The sequence below is a fragment of the Aythya marila genome (assembly GCF_965140915.1).
Source record: "Aythya marila genome assembly, chromosome: 1".
NCBI classification, from domain to species: Eukaryota; Metazoa; Chordata; class Aves; order Anseriformes; family Anatidae; genus Aythya; species Aythya marila.
The window spans coordinates 122,328,231-122,354,381 of record NC_139042.1 but is presented as its reverse complement, the minus strand read 5'-3'; the positions used below and the strand labels follow the sequence as shown (position 1 = coordinate 122,354,381).

At 44.6% G+C, this 26,151-nt stretch overlaps 1 protein-coding gene across 2 annotated transcripts in view; it reads left to right on the top strand.

The window, feature by feature from the left end:
* Positions 1-26,151, top strand: part of GSK3B (glycogen synthase kinase 3 beta) — a 128,104-nt gene that overhangs the window by 21,809 nt on the left and 80,144 nt on the right. For both annotated transcript variants that reach the window (XM_082769883.1, XM_082769884.1), the window contains exon 2: positions 25,555-25,748. In XM_082769883.1, coding sequence (XP_082626009.1) covers positions 25,555-25,748 — 194 coding nt within the window. The remainder of the gene's footprint in view (positions 1-25,554; positions 25,749-26,151) is intronic.

The following is a 26,151-nucleotide window of genomic DNA, read 5'->3' as shown; positions in this document are numbered from 1 at the left end:
GCAGATGGGGTCTGTTTTGAGCTGTTACCCCAAAAAACTTAAAAAGAAAGCCAAGGTTACTATACCACATTACAGCCTATGGTTTGGAAAGAAATTCTCGTGTTAGAATTCCCTTTACTGTGCACCTTTGGCACCTCCCCATTACTAAGACTCTCGGACCTCACGCCTTTAGAGGGTTTGGGCATGTTTTATCTGTCACTGCTTGTGTTATGGCCTGTCACAAGTAGATTCTGGGTAGGTAATGCTGGCAGAGACACCCACTGATGCAATAAAAGCACACATGGGTTGTGGTTATAATTCAGTTTGCAGCCTGCATATCCATAGCACAAGTAAAGCATCTGCTTGATACCCAAGCACAGAGTGACCTGACTCCACAAGAGGTAGCTCTCGCTATTACAAGTTTCCTAAGGGTGTGTTGTCAAGATTTTAAAGCAAGTTGGGTGAGACAGGGTGGGTAAAGAAACGAGGTCAAATGTAGGTGGAAGCAGAGCTCTGGAATGCTTTAAAGCAGAGGTTGAGGAGTTTGTGGACACACATGGCGCAGACTTCTGAGCTGCGCAGCTAATGCTGCCTGCTTTCTTAGGGATTTGTCCATTTATTTCTATATGTGCTGTAGCTCAGTGACCTTAGTTTCCTCCTCGCAGGCAGAGAAGGCATTTGTTTTGGCTCATCAGGAGCACAGCATGTTTTTGCCGGTGCCTGGTATGTGTATGCTGATCAGTTGGCTTCCAGGCGGTGTGCAGGAGCTGGTCCCGCCTGCCTTGCTCTGTGGAAGTGTTACCTTGGTCCCTGAGCTGACAGGGGCTCCACAATGTCTCTGAGATTTCTGCTCTTCAACGCCACGTCGATAATGGCCGGTGAGTTCCAGGTCTTTTGGTGAGGGTGAGGAAAATCAAACGGGCCGAATAGCGACCACATCAGCCTGATAAACTCAGGGCACTGTTTGAAAACCAGTGGTGGCCAATTCAGAGAATGTACAGTGGAAACAGAGCAGGGTGCAAATCAGACACAGAGATGATTTTTGCTGATAATTTGTCCCTTCAGGCAAAAGTTTCATTTTTCCCCAGCATATCAATTTGCAAGTCATGTTTTAATCCCTGTCATTACGCTGAGTGCTTTGCAGGCATTGCCTAATGAAGCTATCATGGCGTGCTGACTTCTAAAGACACAGTCAGCCAGAAGGACTCGTCCACTACGTGAGGCTCTCAGTTCAGTCCCCGGCTCCGTTGCAGTTTTTAGTTTTGCTCTGCTTTAGTCACAGGGCGCTTTTTCATTGATAGTAGCAACAGTCACCTTGTCATAGTACTGCATTACAATGTCTTGTTTTAGTGAATGGTGAAACAAGCACCTGGTTGTAGAGCTCCTGGAGGCTTCACTGCTGTCCCCGAATAAAGAAAACGGGATGAGGAGCACCAGCGATATCTTACAGATGAAGAGGATGAAAAAAAAAAAGCTGGCAGGTTGGGACCGAGTTGCCTTCTCTTATTACTGATGTGAGAACGTGTGCGAGCTGAGCGTGCCTGGCTCCCAGCCTGCTAGCTGGGCTGCCTCAGTTGAAAGCTTTGGTGTGGTGTGGTGGGAGCATGCCAGCAGAGGGGAACTTCATATCAGTACGTGCAATCCCATGTGGAAATGGCTTCACCAGATTAAGGTGCCTTCATAACCTCCCACTTGCGTCCACGGTAGGGTTCTTACTGTTCAGTCAACGTTGCTCTCTGATGTAGGCAAATATGGCTTTGTGCAGCGTCCCAGCTTAAAAAAATGGGATTAAAGATCAGGTATTTTGAGGGTGATTACAGAACATGAAGCCCTGTGTCCAGCAGGAATAGGAACTGATGGGTACGGGCACGTCCAGTCACTGCAGGATAACCAAGTGAGACTCCAGGTTGTGCTGGCCACCTCCGAACCTATAGAAGGAAAATAAACTGCAGGGGAATAACCTCAGGTGGAAAGCTGCAGCGTGGTAATTAATTCTGTAGTGAATTCACTCATGTTTTCCATGCAGAGGCTTGTTTATGTGTTCAGAGGGACGGGGTCGGTCTGCCCGCGATTGTCCCTTTGTCATCGCCCAGATTGCAGGCGTTTTACCCAGGAGGGTCTCCTTTGTACCTAGCCAGACCCTGGGCACTGCTGGTACCTCCCAGGCCCTTCCCCTTTTGGCACAGAGCCCCCTTCCTCCCCGTGAGCAGAGGTGTTGGCTGCAATTCGCTGCTCAAGCCCTCGCTGTGCAGCCAGGGGGATGCACGCATCTGCCTTGTGCTAAAGGTTATGGTTTAGCTGGCAAACTGCTTATAAATACTGCAAACCTGGTAGCTAAACGTCTAGTTTGGACCTTTTTAATCAAGAGCTGCCAATCTGCCGCAGCCTGCATTGTTCTGCACGAGGCTGAAATGCTGAAGTTAGGAAGAGGTAGGGCAGCTCCACCTCAGCAGCTCTGGGAGGTGCTGACTAAACATCCTCTTCCTCCCGCCTCATCCCTGCTGAGCACAATTCATATCCCATGTCTTTTGAACGCGCTTCTGAGAAGTTTGGGTGACCGGCTTTAGAGCCAGAGGAGCTGCCTGCTCAGATCCTCAAAGAGGAAGCAGCTAACTCAAACCCTGCCTGGTCCTTTGCCTGCTCCTTGGTTTCAGTCTTGCCAGTCGTGGTATTTGCCTGAGGCAGGATAAATCTCTCCAAGAGATGAGATTACAGAACTTTATTTCTTTTTTTTTTCCTCCTAGACCCACTTTGTACAGGTGACTGTCTCACCAGTTGATTGGAAGTAATTTCATTTATGTACTTCAGTATTTACTTTCAGAGTAGAGGATGTGGCATTTTATTTTTCTCCATTTCCTTTTGCAAGTGTACTTTCATTTTCCTTTTCGGCTCACTTACTCTCCATTTTTTTTCTTTACCGTTCTCTGCCCGATTTCAACAAAAATGCTCCTTTTTCCCTTTCAGGCTGGATCACTTTTTTCATTCTCAGTGTCTTTCTTCAGGTGTTGTCTTCTGCTGTTGCTGCTACTTCGCTTTCCCTCGTTGACCTGTCATCTTACGCATCAGGCTATGTTGCTAGCAGTGCAGCTTCCTTCCTTCCTCCCTTCCATCCGTAAGGTGTGTAGGATGCCATTCGTTCAGGGCAGCCAGTTTTCATGCCTTGGCTGCAATTTCTATTTTCGTTGCTGCCTGTTTACCCCTGCAAGGAAAGATGATGAGAAATGGTGTCTAGCCTGGCTGACTTGCAGGATGAGTCATCCTCACACCTAACATGCAGGCAGGTTTTTTGTGCGATTCGAGCTAATGAATTTTGGTCGTAATATCTGGAACAAAACACCTGATGTGAAACTTCTGATGAAGGCAGTTTTGGTGAACCAGATCCCACAGGAAATCAGTGAATTACAATGAAATAATTACTTACTTCTCTCTGTCAGCACCTTGCTCACCAGGCAGGGGAGAACCAGCAGGTTGTTGTGCTCAGCCTGCCTTTTTTTAAATTTTTTTATTTTTTAAAGAGTGTTGATCAAGTAAGTGAATGCCTTCAAGAAAGCATGGGAGTTAAAGTTGATATTTCCTTAATGCTTTTCTACTCAAGATTTCACACCTCCAGTGGATTTGGGGCCTAGAAATTACTTTCCTAACAGAAACACCCAGGTCAGAGGTTGTTTGAGTTTGCCCTTAAAAGTAACTCATCTAAATTAATGACGTTCTGCAACAGCTATTGAATCATTCTTTGAGTGATTGTTTTGTATATGTTATATATATTTTTTTATTTTGTTTTTATTTGCACCCTTGTGTAATGTGTGTATGTACGCGTATAGATTTGGCAAGGCCTTGATTTTTTTCATGGAAGCCCTTCACACGTTTGATGCTCCTCTTGAACATCATTTTAATACAACTTAGGGGTGCAAGTCGCAGTTAGTTCAGCGTCGGTTTCAGCAGAGCTGTCTCGGTGGTATCAAGATGGGGTTCAGCCATTCGCTGTCTTCCTGTTCTACGTGTGGTCTCACTGGAGCTTGCATGACCACACGGCGAGCCAGCTGAACTTGCTTATGCACCAGAAAGTGAACTCAGCGAGCAAACGAACAGTTTTCCACCAGCTTAGCAACTTAAATCGGCTTATTTTATAGCTATGATGACAAGGGATGGGGCGGACTGTATGGCTAGGGGAGAGGAGGGAGCAAAAAGGAGTGTCTCTCCTGATGAGAGCAGAATATGAGGTCACTTGTCTGATAAAGGCTGAAGGCTCTTGCATGTTTGTCCCTTGCCTTCCCCGAGTAGCAGTTTCCTTCCTTAGCTGGAAACCTGCTGTCATTGTTCTGGTGTAGGTCTGTGTATAGATGATGAGCTGTAGGATGTGGACAGAGCTGCTGGAAGTTCTCTTTGCTTAGGATTAAAGTTTGGCTGGAAACACTGCTGAAACCCTTCATTCACTATTGCATTCCTACTGGTAGTTAATTGGGGGAAGCAAAAATGTTGTGTTCTGTTTTTCAATTGAAATTGTATAGTTTTGACTCAAAAAACAGCAAGGCTTTGGTTTCATCCCATTAAAACTTATTTTTTTGTTGTTTTTTTTGGTGTGCCTTTACCTTCCCTCTCTCCTCCACAGACAGCCAAGAAGCTGTGAAGAGTGATGTGCTCCTCTTGGGCACCTACGAAGCCTTCTCTTGCGTTGTAGATTGTGTCAAATATAAGGAAAAGAGAGGATGGGAGATGGGTGGACTTGCTGAGGAGATACCAGCAGTTGTTACAGCAAAATGTATTTGCTGTTGGCCCTACCATAGCATTTTCAGATAATGGAAGAGGTAAACAAGCTTCAGACAAGCCCTGGTATGTGGGGAGCTGTTCTTGGAAGTAGCATTACTTACACTTGGAGTTTACTTGAAAGCAGAGTTATTCTGATATACAAATGCACTTGTTGAGTGTAGAAACATCTGCTCGGTTCTTGTATTTAGGGATTCTTAAATGCAGACGTGATGTCTAGCAAGATACTGCCGTCTGTATATACGACATGAGAAAAATACATGGCTGATATTAATCTCATGTACGCTTCTGACTACTTTAAAGGTGAGGTTAAGCGTTTTTGAAGTTTAATAGACATTTGGCATGGCAGTATTTTTTTTATAACAGTGCAAGTAATTCTTGTGGTTGGCTTTTGTGGAAGAAGGGCTTTTGGTGTTTATGAGCGTGTCGGATTTTTTAGCTTTTGAGTTGTGAGATGGGTGCCCAGCCTGGTGGAGATGGGTACTGAGCTAGCATTCAGAGCAGTTGTATTCACATGAGGGGTTCGCCTCATCACCTGAAATTTATACTTTTAAGGGAGGAATTTGGAAGTTTACCTTTTTATTTAGCTTCTAAGCTAATAGCGGTATTCTGCTATTTCCTGTAAATATACTCAGCTTTTGGAAAAATTGGTCGAAAGCGACTGATTTTGGAAACGAAGCAAGCAGTTCCAAAAATGCTGCACAATCAGTTCTGCTGTTTGCCATCATCAGAGTAAACAACCGATCTGTTCCAAATTGGCATTTGGAGATGTGGGAATCCAATTAAAAGTGCAAAGCTGTCGTAGTCGCGAGGCAAACACCAAAGTTAAGCGTTTCTCTGGAAGCAGCAGCATTTGTTCCACAAGAGTGGCTGGGAAGTGGAGAACTTATCAATGGGGGGGGCAATACAGAGCACACTTATTGTACATAGCAGATAACAGTGGGTAATATCACAGCAACTTCTTGACTCTACCTACATCAAATCTGCAGCATGGAGTCTCTTGATTTGACTGAGATCTGCACAGCTTGGGCACTGGTCAGGGCTGCAGCCTTACATAGCCCTGGTTTCTACCCGGTCTTTTTAAAAAGGCTGGTGTTGGAGGCTGCATCTTTCCAAAAATTGATCTGGATTATGAAGACATCTCAAATGGTCATATAAATCACAGCACCAAGTGAAAATTATACACAATTACAGCAGTACGTTGGGTAAATAGTTGTAGAGCTCCGTATTCCTTTTGGGAGAAGATAAGAGTTTTGCTACGCAAAAATAAGAAATATTTTGAGTTGCTTTCAGTCCACATCTTACGTAGAAAAACAGAGTTTACTCAATGCTTTCTAGTCTCTGTCCTCTCAAAAAGCGTGCATGCTGAAGGCAATGAAAGCAGTATTTGAAAGCTGCTGTAATTGCTTCCATAAACTTGGATTAGGAGTTTTTAAGTATCCTATGGGTTCTGGGAACGTCACGAGCCCTTGCTCAACCTCTGGAGGAAGAACGCATTGCAAAATACGGTCTCTAGAGCAGTAAACACATTCAAATAGCCAAGTCACCCCGTGGTGATGTACCTGGAGATAACCACCACAGTGAGAGGGCACCAGTCTCACCTGTACGGATGGGCTGCTGGCTGTCAGGCCCTAGCTGCTTGCCTTCAGGGGCTGGAAGCACCTTTCCAGAGGTAGCCGGAGGCTAAAATTGAGTCCAGCTCTCTTAAGTGGTTCGAGGAGAATTTTAAAGCCTAGGAGGAGTAATTAGTGTCCCCACACCTTGATATCCAGGAAAATGTTTTGCCCGTGATGGCTCGATTAATTTTCAGTAAAGCAGGGCAGGTATTAAATAACTTTTCTAGGAAAGGCTTCAGCTGTTTGCACGCACACCTGTGTGTGCTGAAGTACGGGAGTGTGAGTCGCGATCGGTTCCTTCCCAGCTGAATAAACACCACGTAGAGCAGCGTTTTGTTGCGCGTGTACTTGGCCAGCGATGATGTGTACACAAATTCAGCTTCGCTTCTCGTCGCAGGGAGGCTGCAGGGCTGCGAGGAAGGAAGAAAGGCCATGAGGTAACGCCAGGGGCTTTGTCGTTGACCTCGGTACAGGTCAGGGTGATGGTAGGAGGTGATGAAAGAAATAAAATTTCTGCAGTTGGAAGGAACTGGTCTGGAATGCTGTGCAAGTATGTTTGAAAAAAAAAATAATAATTTCAGTAATTCCACCACATTGTGAAGCAAGTGTGATGCAGTTTTATAGGTATTTGAACTTGTTCTTGCCCTCTGAGTAAACCGAATGTGCTGAGCTCTGATTTGCCGTGTTTTGCATCAAAGCAAACAAAACCTGCCTGTTGCACCTCATTTTGTAATTGTCAGCTGTGCACAAACAGCGCTGCTCAGAGCTACAGCACGCTCCTAGCTTGAGAGGGGAGAAAGAAGTTTTTGTCTTTAGGGTTATGCCTCTTCATATTCCTCAGGGTTTGGATATAACCAGGAGATAAGAAACGTGGGTTGCTTTTAAGGGATCAAGTGACTCCAGAAGCAAATCCATCAAAAGAATACCAGCTATTTAAGATGGCACTAATAAATTTATGGCCTGTAGACTCAGTGCTTACTATACTTGAGAGATATTATCTCTATTTTTTTTTTTCCCTTTCCTTAGCTGTGTTAGTTAACTGACCAAAGCCCAGTGTTCGTGTTACTTCCCGGGCTTCTCTCCTGTTCTGTTGTGTCTGCCCGATACGAAGATAGAAAGGCAAAGAGTTATTTATTTTTGTGACTTTGATTTCTCTTTGGAAAGGTCAGCAAATTTCCAGTCCCCAAAGTTCCCCAAAAATATGGCAAACTTTACTAAAACAAGGGGTCTATAGATAGACTGCCACACAACTAAAACAAGCACGGAAACCTTTCCTTCCCACTTCCTCAAGCTGAACAGTTGAAGATGAAAATACTGCAGAAATAGGTTCTTGCTGCTGTGTGTGTGCTGTCAAGTGACTGGACAAACACAGTTGGCGTTTCATGAAACAGAACAAATTACTTTGCCATTTGGACTTGTGATATTGTTGATACTTCATCTCAATTTTAAATGCCAAAATGTTAAAGGATATGTGGCCAGATGTAAGGAAAGCAAGACAAAAAAAAAAAAATCAACGTAAGCCAAGCAAGCATGACAAAAGCCTTGGTTTTAATGTTCCCTTAATGCTTATCCACCAGCACGTTGGGGTTTTAGCAGCCTGTGAATTTGAAGAACTACACAACCTGTGGAGCAAATAAAAAATGGCAAATCCTTTTTTCATGGTGCATTTAATGGCTACAAACCTGACTGATGAACAGCGTATCACTTCTGTTTTTTGTCTGCTACAACATGGTGGTCTCAGCATCCTTGGTAAGGAGTTGGGAATGCCTTGTTCTGCCAAACCTTAGTACTGCTAATTCTTTTAGTTTGGGTTTGAAATAGTCTTCAAAAAATGTTCAACCTATTCTCTGCTGTATGTAACGAATGAAAGTGATACCACTTAGTGTATCTTAAAGTGTCACTTAGGATTTTTAAACTCTAGGGTCAGCTTAACTTACCCTTATTTTTATTTTTTCAACTATAGTAGAAGCTGAGCAGGGACATCTAAAAGTATATTTGCCTTATTTATAGTAAGTGAAATACTTGAGAAGCATTGGCTTTTCAGATACTTTAACTACTTGAGCATAAATTGACTAATTTAAAAAAAATACTCTCAAATTCACTTCTAATTCATTAATAAACCAACTTGTTACATTTACTTGCTTGTAAGCTGTGGGGATGTGTTCTTAGCTATTTAAAATGATGTTTGAGATGTTTAAGTGGGGCTAAAACTGTTGGTGTCTTTGTAGTGCTTTAGTAGTGTTTAGGAGACTCGTGTACAGAGGGTTGATCTAGTGCTGTTGTTACTAAGCCCGTTTACTCGTTCTTTGTGATTGTAGTGCTTTAGGCTGGGTTCTTGTCTTTGTTGCCATTTAAATGGGTAATTTCCTTTCATCAGGACCTGAAGACGTGGAAAAGCCCCAAATAATTTTTCTGGTGTTCCTCTGTGCTGTGTTCACGGATGCTGGTTCCTCGTGGCAGGAGAAGGGCATGGTTTTTCTGCATGCTTTCCTCTCCCAGGGCCTCAGGACGTGAGCTAAGCAGAGCAGGCGTGTCAGGTACCAGTTCAGGGTCTGTTTGTGCTGCCAGGTCTCAGCTCAGTGCAGCTCTTCAGAACCGTTTTGCCTCGTATGCTACGAGTGTGGTTCAGAGTATCTAGCTCCATCTCAAGGTAAGGTAAGAAGAGGAACAAGCGAACAAAGCGCTATTAAGGTGCATTCTCCAGGAGTACTGGCTCTGTGCACACAGCCCCTGCTGCCACCAGGCTTAGCCCAGGTGGAGACAGCTCTGCCTGGCCGTGGAGGACCAGATCCTAGAGGATGTCCCTCATCACCTCAAGATACTTCTCCAGGGATGGTGTCGGTCCCAGTGCTTTCAGCGCCAGCCTGTCTGCCTGCTGCTCTTCTGCCATCCCCCATGGTGGGAGCAGAAAGCATTGAAGCAGTGTAGGTGACTGCTTTCAGGAAGACATGTGAAGGAAGAAAGCTACCCCTGTTTTAGGTGTAGGTCAGCAGAGCAGGTGGTTGAGCTGTCCAACATCAGAAGCTACAAGGAAAGCCTCACCGCCTCCCTGCTTTCACGGGCTTTGCAAGGTAGAGAAGAATACCTGTGGCACTGCTGTACCTGCTGGTGGTTGCAACTCGCCATGGACGTGGTTGCTTAATGTGGCCTTATCTCTTGGGAAGAAACTTCTGCGTCTGAAATACCGGGCAGTGACTCAGGTTTCATGCCTGTTTTTCTGTCCCTCCTTCTTTAAGACGCTTGCCTGGAGGGGATGGGCCTTCATGGAGAAAAAGAGGTTGCCTTTTAAAGGTGTGTTTTACTCGGGGTGCAATTCCCTTGAGATGACATCAAGGAGTCATAACTACGGCTGGTCACACAGCCGGGGGGAGGCAGCCCACTTCTAACCTGCCTTGGCTGACATGGGAGCGTGTGGAGATGGAGCCTGTGGACCAGAGGTGTGGGTAGCTGTCTTGGAAGTAAGTTTTTCCTAACTGAGGTCTTCTTGCAAGACTATAATGGAAATTAAATCCTTAAGTTGTATTTTCTGAAGTTTTCCTGGTATTAAGTCAGGAAACTACTTAGGGAGAACACGTGAGTGTGGCCATTTTCTGGCTTACTGTCCTCCTGCTCTTCTTGCATCCAGATTGGCAGTGCTAGGGGCTGCATCCTTGTCTGTTCCCTCAGTATCTACTCATGACCCTGAGGTAACAGACTGTAGAAGTTCCTTGCATCATCTTTATCATCTACTGCCATCAGGTTTTTGTGAGCTTTGGGTTCCACCCCCTGTCATGTGCCCAAATTGAAGAGCCTGAGCCTCTTGAGTCTTCTTGCAAGTTAACTACCCTGTCTTGAATCCTTCAATCTTCATCTTTTTGAGTTCTGCTGTGTCCCGTTTGCATGCTCTTCTTGTCTCCATCCTGCTACTTAAGATCCCAGTCCACCAAGTCTTTACATGGCAGCAAGATAACTTTCTGCCTCATTCTCCGTGGTTTCTGTCTAGGTGACATTTGCTGAAAATCTTGTAGGTTGAGCCAGTAATTTCAGAGAAATATCAACAGTGACTCTGACATCACTTCTTGAATTGTAAATTCCACCTACAGATTCAATATGGAAGCACAATTTATTTATTTTTTTCTTTGTATGTATTGTTTCACACATCTGCCCTTAGATGGACCTTTCCTTGCCTGATTTCTTGCCATACGCCATTAAAGAAGCAGTCTGGGTGTTTTGAAAATCCAAATCCAAATCTGTTTTTGTTGGATCCCTCCTATCTGTCTGCTTGGGGTGCCAGCAGCCTAGCAGGGCAGGGTTTGCGTTCGCCAAGACTGTTTTCACCTTCCTCCAGCAGATTGTTTGCTGTGCCCTTCTCTCTGCAGTCTTGCCCTGGACAGAGGTCACATTTTACCAGTCTGTAGCTTTTAATGTTCCCACGGGAGCCCACCAGGCTAATTTTCAAAGAACTTGAAAGAAAGCAGGCAAGTTTCCTCTCCGGAGTTGGTATGCCGAAGAGCACGGGTTTGGGTAGTGGGAAGTGAAAACGCTGGCTATAACCAGAGCAGTTCTGCAGGCATCACTCCATTGTGTTACACAGCATATGTGACCCCAGCAAGGCACGTGGCTTCACGTAAATCTGTGTGATTTACAGCTCTATTCAAATAATACTGCATGTTTTTTTTGCAGAAGCAAACCCTGCTCTGTTCCCAGCGCCCGGCCTAAAGGTAACTCAGTTCTGAACAGTGGGAGTTCCCTGCGTTACGGCTGACGAACCTCTCACCCCCTTCCGCTTTTTGGTTTTGAGTGACGTTTTAGTGGCAAAGCTGGTTTCATTTTCCTGCCTGACCCTGATCTTGTCGGTCCCCCGCGCTAGTTTCTTCCTCAGCTGTGCTGCGAACCCGATCAGTGAGATGATCCAGACTTGAAAGCGCACGCTTTTTAATAAAAAACATCGCTTGGTTTCCTTCCCAGATTACTTCACTGATGTTTATAGCATAGCCACACAAACAGTTTCAGCAGCATGATTTAGTGAGCGATGAATTGCAGTAGTAAGAACAGGAATAAGCTGCTGCGGTGTGTGGGAGACTCTGTAATCTGACTTTGCTACCAGAGGAAAGCAACGTGCAACTACGCAGTCAGCTGTGCGTAAAACCCATCAGCTGGGAGCCCTCGCCTTGTGTGTTCAGTCAAAAACACATCATAACTGTGGCTATGGTGACAGCAGGAGGTTGTTGCATTATTTTTGTGAAGCACGGTGTTGGCTTTTTGGGTACAGTTTCAGTAAGGGTGAATGTACAATATGTAGTAAACGTTGACTTGTTGCCATAGGGTATTAGAGTATTGCACTCCTGGAGCGTTGCTTTGCTTCAGAAAGATTTGTATTGATGACACTAAGTCATTTTTGTATCCTGGTAGGAAATATAGAAGATAGCAAATTGCTATCTGCTTGAACTGACCTTCCTTACATTCATATCATCCCCGTTGATGCTAAAAGTGAAATAATGGACAGGAAAAGAATATGTGCTTGTAAACCTGAAATACATCGAGCCAGCTTTCAACTCCGTACCTGCAGGGATGCTCCAGTACCGAAGCAGAGCCTTCGTGTTGGAGCTGGGGCTGACGGCCATAAAGTCCTGGAGCCCAGCATGGCTCTTGGAAGCTTGTATATTAAAAATTCTTGCTGTAACAACAAAAAAAAATCCTATTAAATGTTTTATTTCTCCATAATCAGCCTGGCTTAGGGAGTGATACAATACTGGAATGGTGGCTCTTTTGAAAGATGGATTATCTGGGTTAGTATTTTGTTATTGAACATGGATACAGGTATTTCTCTCAATCTGAATATATTTTGCAGGCAGTGCTGCATTGATCTCTTCTGACTGTGGCTTCTGTGGGGCAAAGAGGAGAGGGGTGAATTGCAAAACTGAAAGGAGTAATTTAAAACTATTAAAAAACACTATATATGCATAACTTATTTCTTACGTTTAAAACCACCAAAGTGCTATTCCCAGGATGCGTTTTCTTAATTGTGTGAAAATCTGTTGATGTTGAAATCATCCCGGTAACAGATGTTTTATCTGGTGATGTGTCGCACATTAGTGCAAAGAGCTAGACTCTTCGCTTTTCTTGTTTACAGCCAGTTTGCAAAGCCTACGTTCAAGGAATGTATTCTTATATATTCTTATCTTGGCCGTAGGTCTTTGCTTTAATATCTGAAGAAAATAATTCACTTCTTGGTTTTCAGAAAAGTCAGGTAATTTGGCAGTGCTCTTTTGGCCCTTGCGCAAGTAACCTCCTGCTTCTGAGTCTTGAAGGCCCTAGGCCACTGCAACGACCAAAAGCACTTTTTCCTCAGGATAATACTTCTAATGTGGTCATAAAATACCCTGGCTTTCTCCTCTTTTGGCATAATTTCATGCTGAGATTCTTTAGCGATGAAGAGGCGCTCCAAATTACGTGGAATTATGGAATAAAGCGATCTGTATTCATAGTATGCAAGTACGATGCCTGCTCGTTCCTTCGTCTAATTCTCGCTTTCTGGGGAGTAATTCTGCTGCCTGGGCAAATGAACGAAGGGTAAAAATAGCTGAAGATCCATCATTAGGACAGATGATGATCAATCATTAAAGCCTTGTCTTTGAGTAATTTCAGCATTGCCATAATCTTTGGAGTTGGAAAAGCGACGCCTTTGAGTTTGAATATTCCCCGACCATCTAATTTTGATGAACCCACACACTACCCCTCCCCCTGCTTTGCTGAGCAATATGTTTAAAAATAAAAGTCTAAGGGTGTTTTTTTTTTTTTGTTACTTCATTTGGGATGCGGGCAGCATCTTCAGGCAGCATGTGTTACTTTTCAGTAGTTCGTATCTTCTGTATCAGCTGTCAGACTTTGGATATGACAAAATGACGAGGACAATAATTGGATTAAAAAATGTATCGTTTTCAGGTCATCTTACGGAGGAAATGAGGCCTTTAAAAAATTATTACCAAATCTGAGATTGTGTACCAACTCAATTGCATTTCACGGTTTCAAAGAAAATAGTTGTGAAAGAGTACTTACTGCTTCTCCTTAATCGCCTTCTGAATTGCAGGGCTGTTTGACTTATCAAGCATCCAAAGTGAAATATTAGAAGTTTCCTTACACGTGATCATAAAGGGAAACTGAATCCCAGCTTCAGCTATTAGCAGGTAAAGACAATTGGTCATTTGGTTAAAAAAAAAATATATATATCTTCATTCAGAAGAATGCTCTTTCTAAGGAAAGGGTCTAGTTTGTAAATAACTTTATATCTAAGGTGAAGCACGAGAAAAATTTTCTGCCCTTTTTTGGGGAAAATCTTTTTGTGAAAAGTTTGATTTTTGCAGTCATTCTCTTAGCTGTAGTGCCAGGCTGGGATGTTGCAGTGCAATTTCCTTGTGGGTTTGTAGCAGAGTGGCTGCTACTGTAGCAGAAAAATCTTTGTTGAAGTCTTCTTTGCTTCCAGTCTCAGCCAAAACACGAGCATCCAAGCATATACACTCCTTTTCAATCTCATTTTCATGAGAATTACTTTCTTCTCAACTCATTAAAATCAAACTTTATCTTATGTCATGGGGTTCTTCTCCTGTTCCCAAACTCATGCTAAGTGTTTCTGCTCTTACTTTCCTTAGTCTGTTGGAAGACCTCAGTCAGTTTTATGTGATACTGGTCCTGTCTAAGCCCAAGATGAGGGATGACTTTCTGAACACAGTGAAGACTAATCCTGTGTAGTAAAGGGTGTCTGGATGTCTTCTAGCATGTTGATGCTTTAACCACCATGAACTTCTGGAACAGAGCTGTCACTACGACAAAATTGCAGATGTTTAGATAAAATTTCAGCTTTCTACCAGATCATGTTGCCACTGATGTGCTTTAGCATTGTGCCTTGTGCCTGTTCACGCATGGTTTGTTGCCTTACTGTATCTCCAGGCCTAGGGATGAGTATGCAAAGCGGGAGAAGAAAATCCAGAGGTATTGCCTGTGGCGTGGGGAGTTCCCAAGCCACACATAGCTGGGGTCTGGGAGAGTATGCTGTCCCTACAAGCTCGTCCTGTTTTATGCTCTTCCTCAAACACTTACTGCTTGCTGCCGTAAGAGATGGGCGCTTTATGTGCGTCCTGTATCTTGATAGATGGCAGATACTCAAACAACATATCTAATGAACCTTCCTAATAAAGCACATTAAGGAATACAATTCCTTTATTTGTTTGCTGCTTACTGTCTTCTGAGGTAGGTAAATGAACCCTTGTCTGCTGAAGAACAGCAGACTGTTCTTATCTTTGCTCTCACATGGGTGTCTACTGTTGTACTGAAAGTAACCTTCTTACTTGGACCAGGATAAAGCATTGTCATTAATTGCCAGTCTTAGCAGCACTAAAGAAATAATAGGTCCTGTTATCTCCTTTGAGAAATGGGAGGCTTCTGTGTGGACCCAGCATTTGTGCCTGATGTTGCCTGTCTTGCCTTGCCTGGGATTCCTAGGAAGAGGAATGTAAGAAGAAAAGGAAGAGCGAGCAGTGTCAGGACCTCAAAATGTATTTTCTCTTTCCTCAAAGATGATCAAACTTCTTAAGAAAACTCACATTGTTGGCAAGAAAGCCTTAGGATCTTTCGACATGTGTAGGTTTGGAATAGCAACACTTCAGAAAGCTTCACTTCTGGATAAGCATGCAACTCTTGCACGGGCCTACCTATAATTTCTCAACATCTGTTCTCCTGAGTTTTTAGGTTAATTTTCTCCTAAGTATCACTTATTTTCTGCTTCTTCTTATATTCAAAAGTGATATTTCTCTTTGTCTGATGTGGAAAGTGAGAGAACTGAGGAAAAAACGTGTTCTTGCTCATTTTTCTTCTCGCTCTCATAATTGAGAGGAAGTTTTGCTAACACAGTGCTGCTCTCCTCTCCCTGTTTCCAGAAACCTGCCTCTATTTTAGGATTTCAAGCTCCAGCAGTCTTCCTTCACAAACAATTACAGGAACAGTTCAGAGAGAACTTCAGCTGTGTGTGTGGAGCTTGTCCCCAAAAACCTCCATGTGCTCACGTGCCGGCAGAAGGGAATTGAATCTCCAGATGTCTGCAGTCATTCTTAGGAGGAGCAATACTCCTTTTGTTCATGACTTTGCTTTGGGGAGAAAAGGGATTCTCCTTGTGTAGGATTTTGTTTGTAGTGCAGGCAGTAGGGAATGCTTCTGCTTGCCCTTCTCCCCCATCAGATCTGGCAGTCGCCTGTCCTCAGCGTGAGCGGTGCTTCAGCTTGCTGATTTGAGGCTTGTTTCAGCTGAAGGTGAGTATGCTAACCTGGCTCATCCTGAGGCTACGAGATGGCCGCGCTTGCTGTGGCAGGAGGGTGAAGGTAAAAAGCACGACCATCCCTTTTGACAGTAGCCCCCACGTTGGTTAGATTACATATAATGAAGAAATGGGCTGTAATTTCTCTACTGAAATAGTTTTAGAAACATCCGATATTGAGTTCGCTTGCTCGTCTTGCCCTACTATTTTTATTACTTAGGGGGAAAAAAAAAAAAAGAAAGGATTGCCAATGATGGAGAGCTTTTGCTGCTAAAGTGCTGCCTCATCTGTAATAGGAGCTCCTTCCCCCAGCCGGCTATTCCTGCCCGGAGAATATCCGCGTTACACCGACAGCATGCCTACGCTTCCCTAAAGTGAATTGAGATCGTGTCCTCCTTGAACTGAAAGCCGTCTTTAACCAAAACGGACTCGTTTTGTGTCGGTGGTGTGCTGGTGACTTGTTCCCTTCGCTTTTTCACTCTTTTTTCCACGGCACTTGCCACCCACGGTGGATGTCGGCTCCGAACAGCTGGCCGTTTCCTTACTCCTCCTCCAGAGTTAAAAGGTATCAGATGAATGCCTTTCCTAACTGCCTTCATCTGTCTTTCTGTTTGCGTTTTGGCTGCTGTATCGCTTCTCAGACAATCTGTTCCTCACTGCGATTTCACCCTGGGTCTGATTCCCGGGAGTGCTTGGTCCTTCGCCTTCCTGCAAAGGGTCTGCAGGCTCCAAGCTGATGTCGCTTTTCATTGCACCTGGGTTTTCAAGGCCACCGTTGTTCTTTGATAAAGAAAGAAAGAAATAGCTCTCTTAAAGATGCAAAAAATAATAATAATATTGAGGTTTGTTGGTGCAGGCTTGCGACGAGGATCAGATGCTGTGGCAGGCAACCACAGCTGTGCAATAAAAGGGGCACTGCTGCGGAGACTCGAGCAGTGCCAGAACCGCCTGCCTTCTGCCCTGCTCCATCCTCTGCCTGCCCTGCTCCTTCCTCCACAGCCTGGCAGGGCTGCAGGGAGCACCCAAGGGCCCTGGTGCCCGGGCTGCCCGTGGCAGCAGCAGCAGCCAGCGCTTTGGGGAGCTTGCTTGCTCCAGGGGCTCTGCCCAGTGTCCTTATGGCACTCCTGCTCCCATTTTTATCTCCGTGGGTCTCTGCTTCTGCTTCCTTGCACTTGTCTCTTGTTAGTGCGGTTCTGATGTTCTTGGCTTTTAGTTTTTTTTTTTTGTTGTTTTTTTTTTTTTGGTTGCTTTTTACCTTCACTTTTTTTCTTCCTTTTTTTAGCTCATTTCATTTTAGGTCTTCTCTTCCTTCCTTCCTTTCTTCTCAAATAACTGTGGCCGGTGACAACCGGCCATTAAATCATTTCCTCTGTGACATCTACCAGCTCAGCCTAGGTCCGTCCGTCCGTCTGTCTGCTCCGTAGGCCAGGCTGTAGGCACGCTGGGGCAGGAGCTGTCTTACTGCTGCCACTGCGCCCAGCACGGCGGGCTCCGATTCACGGCCGGTACGTAAGCACCTCTGCAACAAACATGATCGAAAGATTTCTCTAAACCCCTAGCAGAGGAACGGGGGCTGCCTTTAAGACGTGTTAAGATGTTTTTAATTCGTGTTAAACCTTTCAATGGATGCTGGGGGGTAATGAAAAGGGGAAAAAAAAAGATGCTGATGCCTGTTCTCAGGGATCACAGGTGCATTTGGCTAGGTGACATACCTGTGTTTAATCAGAATCAAATGCTTGCAACAATGCAGTTAAAATATGTCTAAAAGAGCCTATGGCAAGAAGTGAGCCTCCTGCTTCAGCACCTCACCGGGAGCTACTTTGGCCAAAGGCTCGCAGTTCATACCAGGTATGTAGAGGGGAAGATGGTCGGTCTTTGAGGAATTCCCAGAAGATGGGTGCCATTTATCATTCCCGAAGCCTTTCAGGGCAGAGTGGGGAGGTTCGGAGCCTCTGCCAACACCCTGAAAGCGCCTGGGAGTGGGCGCCCCGCGGCGGATTTACCGGGTCAGCCACTCTGGACGCTGCTGATAGACTTGTTGAGGGTCAACTGTTGAATGGCACGAGCAAGTGGGTAAACCCGATCCCTTTGTAACTTGGGGTTCTCCGGTGCCCTGTCAGGGCTCGGTTACAGGGGTGTTATAAGTTATTACGTGTCAGCTGAACCGCTCCACTCGGCTTCGGCAAGTAGCCTTTGCTAAATCATGTTCCCTGATGATGTAAGAGGGCAGGAAAACTAAAGGCAATGCCAAATTAAAAATCCTAGTCCTGTGTGCCTCTTGAGCTTAGTCTGAATTTCTCAGCTAGCTGTCCAGCAACGGGGTAGAGTGAGGCCATGGTCTGGTACCAGTCCCGTCGTGCTCTTTCCACATACTCCCTGTCCTCATGTCTCCGGTTGTGTGTAATCCCCGAGCTCTTTGGGGAAGGAATGACCCGACCTGAGATCATTAAAACAAATGCTGCTATCATCTCTTCAGCACTCGCTGCGTGATCGGTGGAATCACCTTATCTGCATTTCGAGTTGATTTATGGGGCTGTGGGACTGCTGTGGAGTGGGCTCGTCCGTGTGTGTGTGTGTGTGTGAGCTGGGTGGGGAGAGAAGAGAGCGGAGAGAGTGCCTCCTAAAAATAGCTCTCAGCGACTACGAGACCGCTTATGAAACGCCACCAGCAGCCAGTGTTTGGATTACCTTAATTGTATGGTTTCGGTGTGTTTTTTTTTCCAAAGCAGAAGTTTAAGTACAAGCATTCAGGTGAATGTTTTTGTTTAGTCGTGGGACAGATTTTTTTCTCTTAGTGCTGCTCCCTGAGATACTGGGTTTGGTTTTCCCAACCTTTTCCTCTCGTCATTTTTATTTTCTCAGACGTTGTTCTGGATCAAGCTTATGCTGGGGATGACCACTACATCTGCACGGGCAGCGTTGTGCTCTGCTTGCCTTGGTTAAGACCTAAAAGACGGCAGAAAGTAAACGCCTTTAGAGCTTGACATGACCTTGTCGTAGACGTTTAACAAGTCTATCACGTCGATGTTCCTGGAGCTGCTGAGTATCGTGCTATTTTTTAAAGGCTTGTTTACCATCTTCAGCATTAAGCTTTCAAAGACAGTAAATTGAATGGCCCCTCTCTAACACCGTGCGGCTCCCTCTAAAGGGAGGCTTAAAGCTCCTGTGGCATCTGGGATGATTGAACTGAGAGGCAGTAAATCTGGATGCTGTTCCCTTAGTTAAATTTTTGGCTTTTAGCAGTGGGTAAATAACAGCAGAAAAACCGTCCCCGCATCTCAGCGGAGCTTTATGTGTTTATTACATCAAATGCAGATATATCAGGCACATCATTATCTATCCCCATTTCCTGGAAGTATCTTCAATTTCTTTCTGTTCGTTGTGACCTACTGACCTCAAAAAGGCACGAAACACAAAGATCAGTTGTTATACGCTTGTTCATTTTTTTTTTATAATATAATAAAATCACTCTGCCTTTCTGAGCTGTTACCACTTACTTTTTAGCAATGGCATCGTTTGTTTTACAGAGGCAGTGACTTCTACTGAGTGGTCATTTTTTCCTGTTCTCCAGCTGTTTCCTGCAGAAATGTTGCACTTGGTGCTTTGAATTTGCATGGCCACTCTAGAAGCTGTTGAGCAAAAATTTTACGGATGGACCAGCAGTTCCTTTGCACTGCATTACAGCTTTTGCCTCCTGGAAGGTTTTAAGATGAATTGACATCTAAAAGGTTTTGCTTAACATTAGATGCAAGTGGAGTGATTTTTTTTTCCCTTCTCTCCTGTGTTTCCTGATAAAAGCGAAGGCAACTTTGAGTTCAGGATGGAGTGTTTCAAAAACCTTAGTGCCCTTTGCGGATCTTGTCAGCTGATACTGAAATTGATCCCGATTATTTGTCTCTGCGTTGAACAGAAGCGAATTGACACGTAATTAATCGTGGCTGTCACTTGGCCAATGACAATAAAGTAAAAGAACGACTAGTTTCACCTTTCATCGCTTGTCACTTAACTATGGTTTTCTTTAAACTGAAAGCAGATTTTGCCTGTTGTGGAAAGCAGCATATTTGGTATCGAGCAATGCCACTGTTGCCTTTTGGGCTATGTAGGAAAATCTGGTTTATGTAAGTGTTGAACCTTTCTGATGTTTCTCAGATGCAGAGAGTTCATCATCTTCATCCTCTCTGCGGCCTCTCCTACTTCAAGCCTACGAGTTGTGGCTCATCTATTTGGTAAACTTTAGAAAAGATCCCAGTCTAAAATAAAACACCAAAGTCACAGAAATCACCGTAACTTTCAGAATTTTTAGAAAAAAAAAATGATTTCCTTATTACTTGACTTCTTCCCTTCCCAGTTCTATCCCAAGTTCTTGTAATTTCTATTTCTAGGCATTACGTGTGCTGTCTTCCACACCTACAGACCAGAGCCCTCGCCGAAATTTCCGTTCCTGAAGTGGGTAGCTTTTAGGGATAAACCATCATTCATCTTTCTCTCTGAGACTTAAACTGACTGAGCTCCAAGTAACACAGCTTTCTGACCTCTTCTGAAAACGTTTGCAGCAGCTTTCTGAACCTCTGCTGTTTTTCAGTGATCACTTCTGAATTTTAGATACCAGAAGCCAGCACGCTCAAGCCCCAAATAGGGGGCAGATGACTGCACTCTCTGGGCCTAGTTTATCGTAATTTGATTAATAATCGTGCTTCTTTGCTTATACCCATTTATTTCGTTGTTAATGTAGGAGGTGCTAAGTCAGAAACCCTACAGGAGTGCTTTCTCATCAGTGCTCTTCTCGCTCTCTTCCAAACGAGCCTGTAATCTCTTGAAAATACGGAACCCAACAATCTAATCTCCATAAACCACGTTACTGCTTCTGTGGTAATTATCAAAGGAGCTAGTGTGGTACTTTGGAATTGTCGTCAAATTGATAGGATGGTAATTACCTGGGTCAGACCACTTGCCTTTGAAATCCTCCCGGTGTTGCGATCGCTTTCAAAAATCAACACTGCTCCTCAGCTCGCGCTTCTGAAACCCTTGGATACAAATCGGGAGATTCTTCTGATCTTAAGTAACGTCTGATGATGGCTCTTTTATGACGGTGTTCAGTTTCAGTCAAGAAGTCAGATGACATTTCCTGTGCCAAAACCAGTATGCGCATTTACGGCATGCTTCTGCCTTCTCTGGGTGGTGATTGACGTGTGGGTTTTTGTTTGGGGTTTGACCTGAGCTATTTTTGCAATGCGGAGGTTTCCTTTTGTTTGGGGTAAATTTATTTTATTTATTTTTAAGCGTATTTTAGGCTCCTTGCTTCGATTCCCCGAGCCTTTCTAATTCCGTCCTTGTAATTTTGTTTCCATTCTGTTATCTCCCAGTAGGTAATGTTCATTCAGTTCACTGGTGGAAAAGGGGAACTGCCTAGTAAACCAGTTCATAAATTTTTGGATTTTGTCCCCTGCTCCCCCTCCCCTGGCTCTTAATCATTAACTTCTAGTGAAATTAATCTTTCAGAAAATTACATGAGGAATCCATGTTACTCATTCAAATCTACCTATTTATGTAGGAACAGTATAATCGTGGCACACAACTGCCAACTTGATCAGCTGCTCTTCGTTAATGAAGTTCCCCAAAATTTCCCTGACTGCGTGCAGGGGAATAATTAGAAAACTGTCATCTAGAGCTGTGCTTTCTGCTGGTTGTCATAGACTGCCATCCCCTTCTGCTCACTCGTTTCTCCATAGGTAGCTGTGACAGCAGCTGGTTGTTACCTGTTTCAGTTGGCAGGAGCTACGTCCAGCCGTGTAGGGTTTCCATGGAAGTAACTTGTCGACTGCATTCAACACTCAGCAAATAAAGGTGGGAGAGCACAGAGGAGCCTCAGACTCGGGGAGAAGTAATCAATAATGACTTGATATTGATACCTCCTTCATGGGAGGTGGCACTGAGAATTAAAACAGATCAATGAAGATATTTGAATGAAGTGGAGAGAGAGCTACGTGACCTCAGATGCTCTAGAGAACACGTTGTAGGCCTTTCTTTTAGGATGTTAAGACCTAAAATCTAGGTAGCATAGAGTGGGATGACCTGTGTGCGTGCTGGCAAGGAGGAACGTACCGAACGGAGGTGGGAAGGAAGAGGAGGTAGGTGAAGTCAACAGGAAGAGCAAATGGAGGGGTTTGTAGACAGCACAAAGGATTGAGGTTGCATTCAGAGTATGAAGAAAGTACATCCTATTCTTTGTTTCTGCCCTTCCAAACGTAAGAAAGAGGAGGAGCAGGGTTTATATGAAGTTGAAAGAAGTAAAGAGTCATAGCTCTCTGACTATAAGTGTGTTAACATGCATTTGTACTGCTCAGTCAGAAGCTAAACAGCTGAAGGGATGTAGGGCAGACATAATTTTGGACTTTCTCCAGGCCCATTCATTAGCACGTATGGTGGGGGTTGTGATCAATAGCAAAGGAAGTCTTTCATGGCCTCCAAGGGTCGGAGTGCATTTTATTGACTGACAGCTACATTGAGGCTCTAGCGAAAAGTAGACGTGCTGTGCTCATGCAGACGGGTCAGCTTCGAGCTGGCGATAGGAACCTGCAGCTGGTGGGATATTTACGCGAGGAAATGCTTGTCCAGGAGTAGGATCCATTGTCTCACCTGGGTAAACATTTGCTGACGTGTTGTTTTTTTTGAGAACGTGCCCCTTGTTCCAAAACAACGTGAATGTTTCATTAAAATCACACTGATCCAAACTCATTTTGGTTTAACCGGTGCTTTGTGTGAACAGGACATGGAGCTGTGCTCAGTTTGGTTTGAGATTAATACTCCTCTTGAACAGGGTAAGTGGCATTGGCATTAAGTAAAACGATGGCTTGAGCCATGCTAAAGTTTCACCGAGATAGGGGAAAACAGAGCTGGCTCTGGTGCTTTAATAAACTGTAGTCTTGTGAGTGGAATATGTTTTTTTCTTCCCAGAATCTGATTAGTATTCCCTGCTCTCAAACCACTAACTTCACCTAATTCTTGTGGTTTGTCCTGTTTAGTAATCACGCGCTGGAAGATGGAAAGTGAGCTGGAAAGATCAGAGCATTTGGGAATTAAAACGTCTGGATTTTGTTTTCAGTTGCATCAGTCCTCGGGATTATCTTCTGTGTCGAGAACGCCGCTGAACGCTGATGTTCACATGTGCAGCATGAGAACAGCACGGGGAAGTGGTTTAAGGGTTTGGATGTATCGAGTGCAGATAGCAGTGTGCTAGCGACAGCTGTTTGTACTTGTGCTTCTATCCTGGGTGTTAAAAAGGTGCTTTTCTTAGCTGGTGGTTGTATGGTCACACCAATCTGCTCTGTTGTTAGTGCCATCAGCACCAGAAGTCAGCTTCTTCTCGACAAAAAGTAGTGACTGCTCTCATGTGAGCTTGAAGAGCTGTGTAGTATTTTGGTGTTTGGTCCTCCCTTCCTTCCTTCCTTTAGTTTTTTAAGTCTGTGTTGCAGTTCTGTTGTAGACCTGCAAGCAAAGGCGGTGAGAGTTGTGTGTTGGACAGTGCCCATCTGTCTGCTGGGGCATGAGGTGAAAGCTGTTGGGAGCCCTTAGGGTGTTTCTTGGTGGAAGGGGTGACAAGAAATGTTGGTTGGACGTGGGACATGGAGAGAAACATCTGGGAGGCTTAATGCTCTGTAATGTGCTGGTAAAGAAACCAAGAGATTCTTGGTTTAGCCATTTCATGTCTTCAAGTTTTGTTAGGAGCTGTTTTCCCTTGTGCTTAAAGGAAATGTATTAAACCTGACTGACTTCTCACCAAAGCTCTGGAGATACTGGCCCGGTGGCAGCAGTGCCAGGTGGGGAAGAACCACCCGACGTGGCCTCAGATGCAGGGTTTGCCCTTCTGGTCAAGGAGATCCCAAAGTGGCTCCCACCTCCAAAGAGTGCCCTTCGAGCAGCTCTGAGACTGAGCACTCTAGGTCTGGGCCAGAGACAAGTTTGGGTCTACCTCTAAGACCCCAGAAGCCTGATTTTGGAGATTTTTGGATGAGCCTCATTACCAGGAATCCCAAGACTCTGGCCTTGTGAGCAAGGCTGGAAAAAATAGGTGAGGAAGCAGGGAGGTTACCTTTCAGATGACGAGGATTGCTGCAGGAAAGCAGATGTCACCTATTTATGTGTGCTGAGTTAAAATGCTAATGACAGAAAGCCAGGCAAATAAAACGCAGGGCTGCTATCAGAATTGCACTTCCAACTTGTTTACAAAAAAAAAGAATTTTAATGTTCTTTCTCATGCTGGCTTCATTCCATGTATTCCTTACACTTATCAAAGAGGAGGGTGAATTTTCCACACAGCTTTATTCTGGTTCCCTTTATTCGCCTCTCTAAGCAGATGTTCATCTCTTCCTCCCCTCCCCCGTTTTTTTCTTTTTTTTTGTTGTTGTTTCTCTTTTTTCCCTCTTCAAACATGTAAATCTGCCTCTCACCTTCCTGTGGGTGTTTCTGGGGGAAGGGCTATACCTGCTGTGCATCGCTTGGCAAGTCGTCGTCACCCTTTGCAGTAATGTGCTTTACCGACTCTGAAATTTGCGTACTTGCTTCACGGAGCAATTAAATGCATAAAAACAAACAGTTTGCGAGGATCTGGAAGGTAACTCAAAGACGAGGAACAGTTAAATGGATCTTCTCCGGGTGGTCACCCCGTGTTTGAAGCTGGCAGCGTGCTGTTAGGAAAACCTTGGCTGAGGTTCAGCTGGGGCAAGCGCAGAGCGTTCGCTGCCGATAAGAGCAACCAGGTGTGGAAGTGGAAAGTGGACGGGGATTGGGCAGGCGGCGGCCCCGCGGAGAGGAGCTGAGCACACAAAAGGGGTCAGGAGTCAGCCAGGCTCTTGGCGTTGCAAAAGCTGCAAACATTGTGCCGGGGTGTTCAAACAAGCGTGTTGCAAGTCGGACGCGAGGAGGTAGGAGCTCGCTGGGCAGAGCTCAGGTAAGCTCCCCCCGGAGTGTCTCATTTTGGCTGCCCACGGTGCTGGGACAGCAGTAAAGGTGATGCGGGTAAAAAAAAATCAACTATCAGAAAATTCTTTCTCGAGGCATGAGCAGTGAAGACAGTCCCTGAGGAAGCCGTGGAAGGAAGCTTTCTCGATAAGCAGATGCGATGGGCACCTCAAGCACGGTTTACGCGGAGTTGGTGGATGCTTGCCGCGGATCAGCAGGTTCCTTCTGGCTTCTCTTTGCAGCCCTAGCTGAGCTGCAACCCGAGCTATCGGAGCCAAGGGACAATAAATACCGGCGTGCGCTTGCAAAATGGCCAAAACCTTGGTCCTATGGCAAACAAAACCAGACTTTGAACAAGAGGGCTTCTTTTCTGCAGGGCTGCAGGAGGCCAGCCCCCATTTCACCTCGGGTGTCCCAGCCCCGTCAAAGGCTTTGCTTCTGCATGCACGCGAGCAGAAGCATTCCGCGTGGGTTGGTTTGTAGCACACTTTGTCACTGCTGCTGGCTTTTTTTCTCTTGCTGGGCGTGCGCCGGAATATCCCTTTGCTGCTCTGCAGGCTGCACAGGCAGTTTTGTTTCTTCAGTTACGGGAAAATACGGGGGAATGCTTGATTTTGGTAATACGAAGAACGCCGCGTGTGACGCCACTTGTGTTAATCAGATGTAGAAATAAGTCCTTGTTCTGGTCGTGCAGCACGTTTTGTTGCCGAGCTGTTTGCATCTGGAAGGGAGTATTTCTGTTAACAATGATCTAAATGAAAAAATGTTGGCAACTGTGTGTCAAAAAACCCCAAACATGCTCAGTGTTTTTGATGTATTTTCAGTTTTTTCTTCCTCTGTGATACTGAAATATACAGGCTGATTTAAATCTTTACCCTTTTCTGTATCATTCTTATTGGGGATCTTTCTTACGAATGTATTTTAATTATTTTCATATCTCTTGCTTCCCAGGAGACAAAGATGGCAGCAAAGTGACTACAGTAGTGGCAACTCCTGGACAAGGTCCAGACCGACCACAAGAAGTTAGCTACACAGACACCAAGGTGATTGGAAATGGATCTTTTGGTGTTGTGTATCAAGCCAAACTCTGTGATTCAGGAGAGCTTGTGGCCATTAAGAAAGTCCTGCAGGATAAAAGATTTAAGGTAAGAATATGCATAACTTCAGAATATTTTTCATGAATCTTATCTTGTTTTCCATTTCTTTGATGACAATCTTTTTGATTTTTTTAATTTGTTTTCATTGGAGCACATAAACACAAAATTTTCCAAGACCAAAGATTAAACAGATGGTTTCTGATAAAGGAATATAGTTTAACTTGAAATTCAGTGAGTCACTGCTGTTATTATTTGCATTAGTGCAAAACAGGAAGCTAAAAATCTTGATTTGATGCTGTGGTGCTGCTCCCTGGTTGCAGCCTATGCTCTTTAGACAATGAACTGGGGAAACAAGGGAAGAGCTTGTCTTATACTTACTTTTTTCTAGCTTGTACTCTCCTGCAGTCATTAGTAATTAAGCTGCTGGAAGGAACCGAAGCCTTTGGGCTTT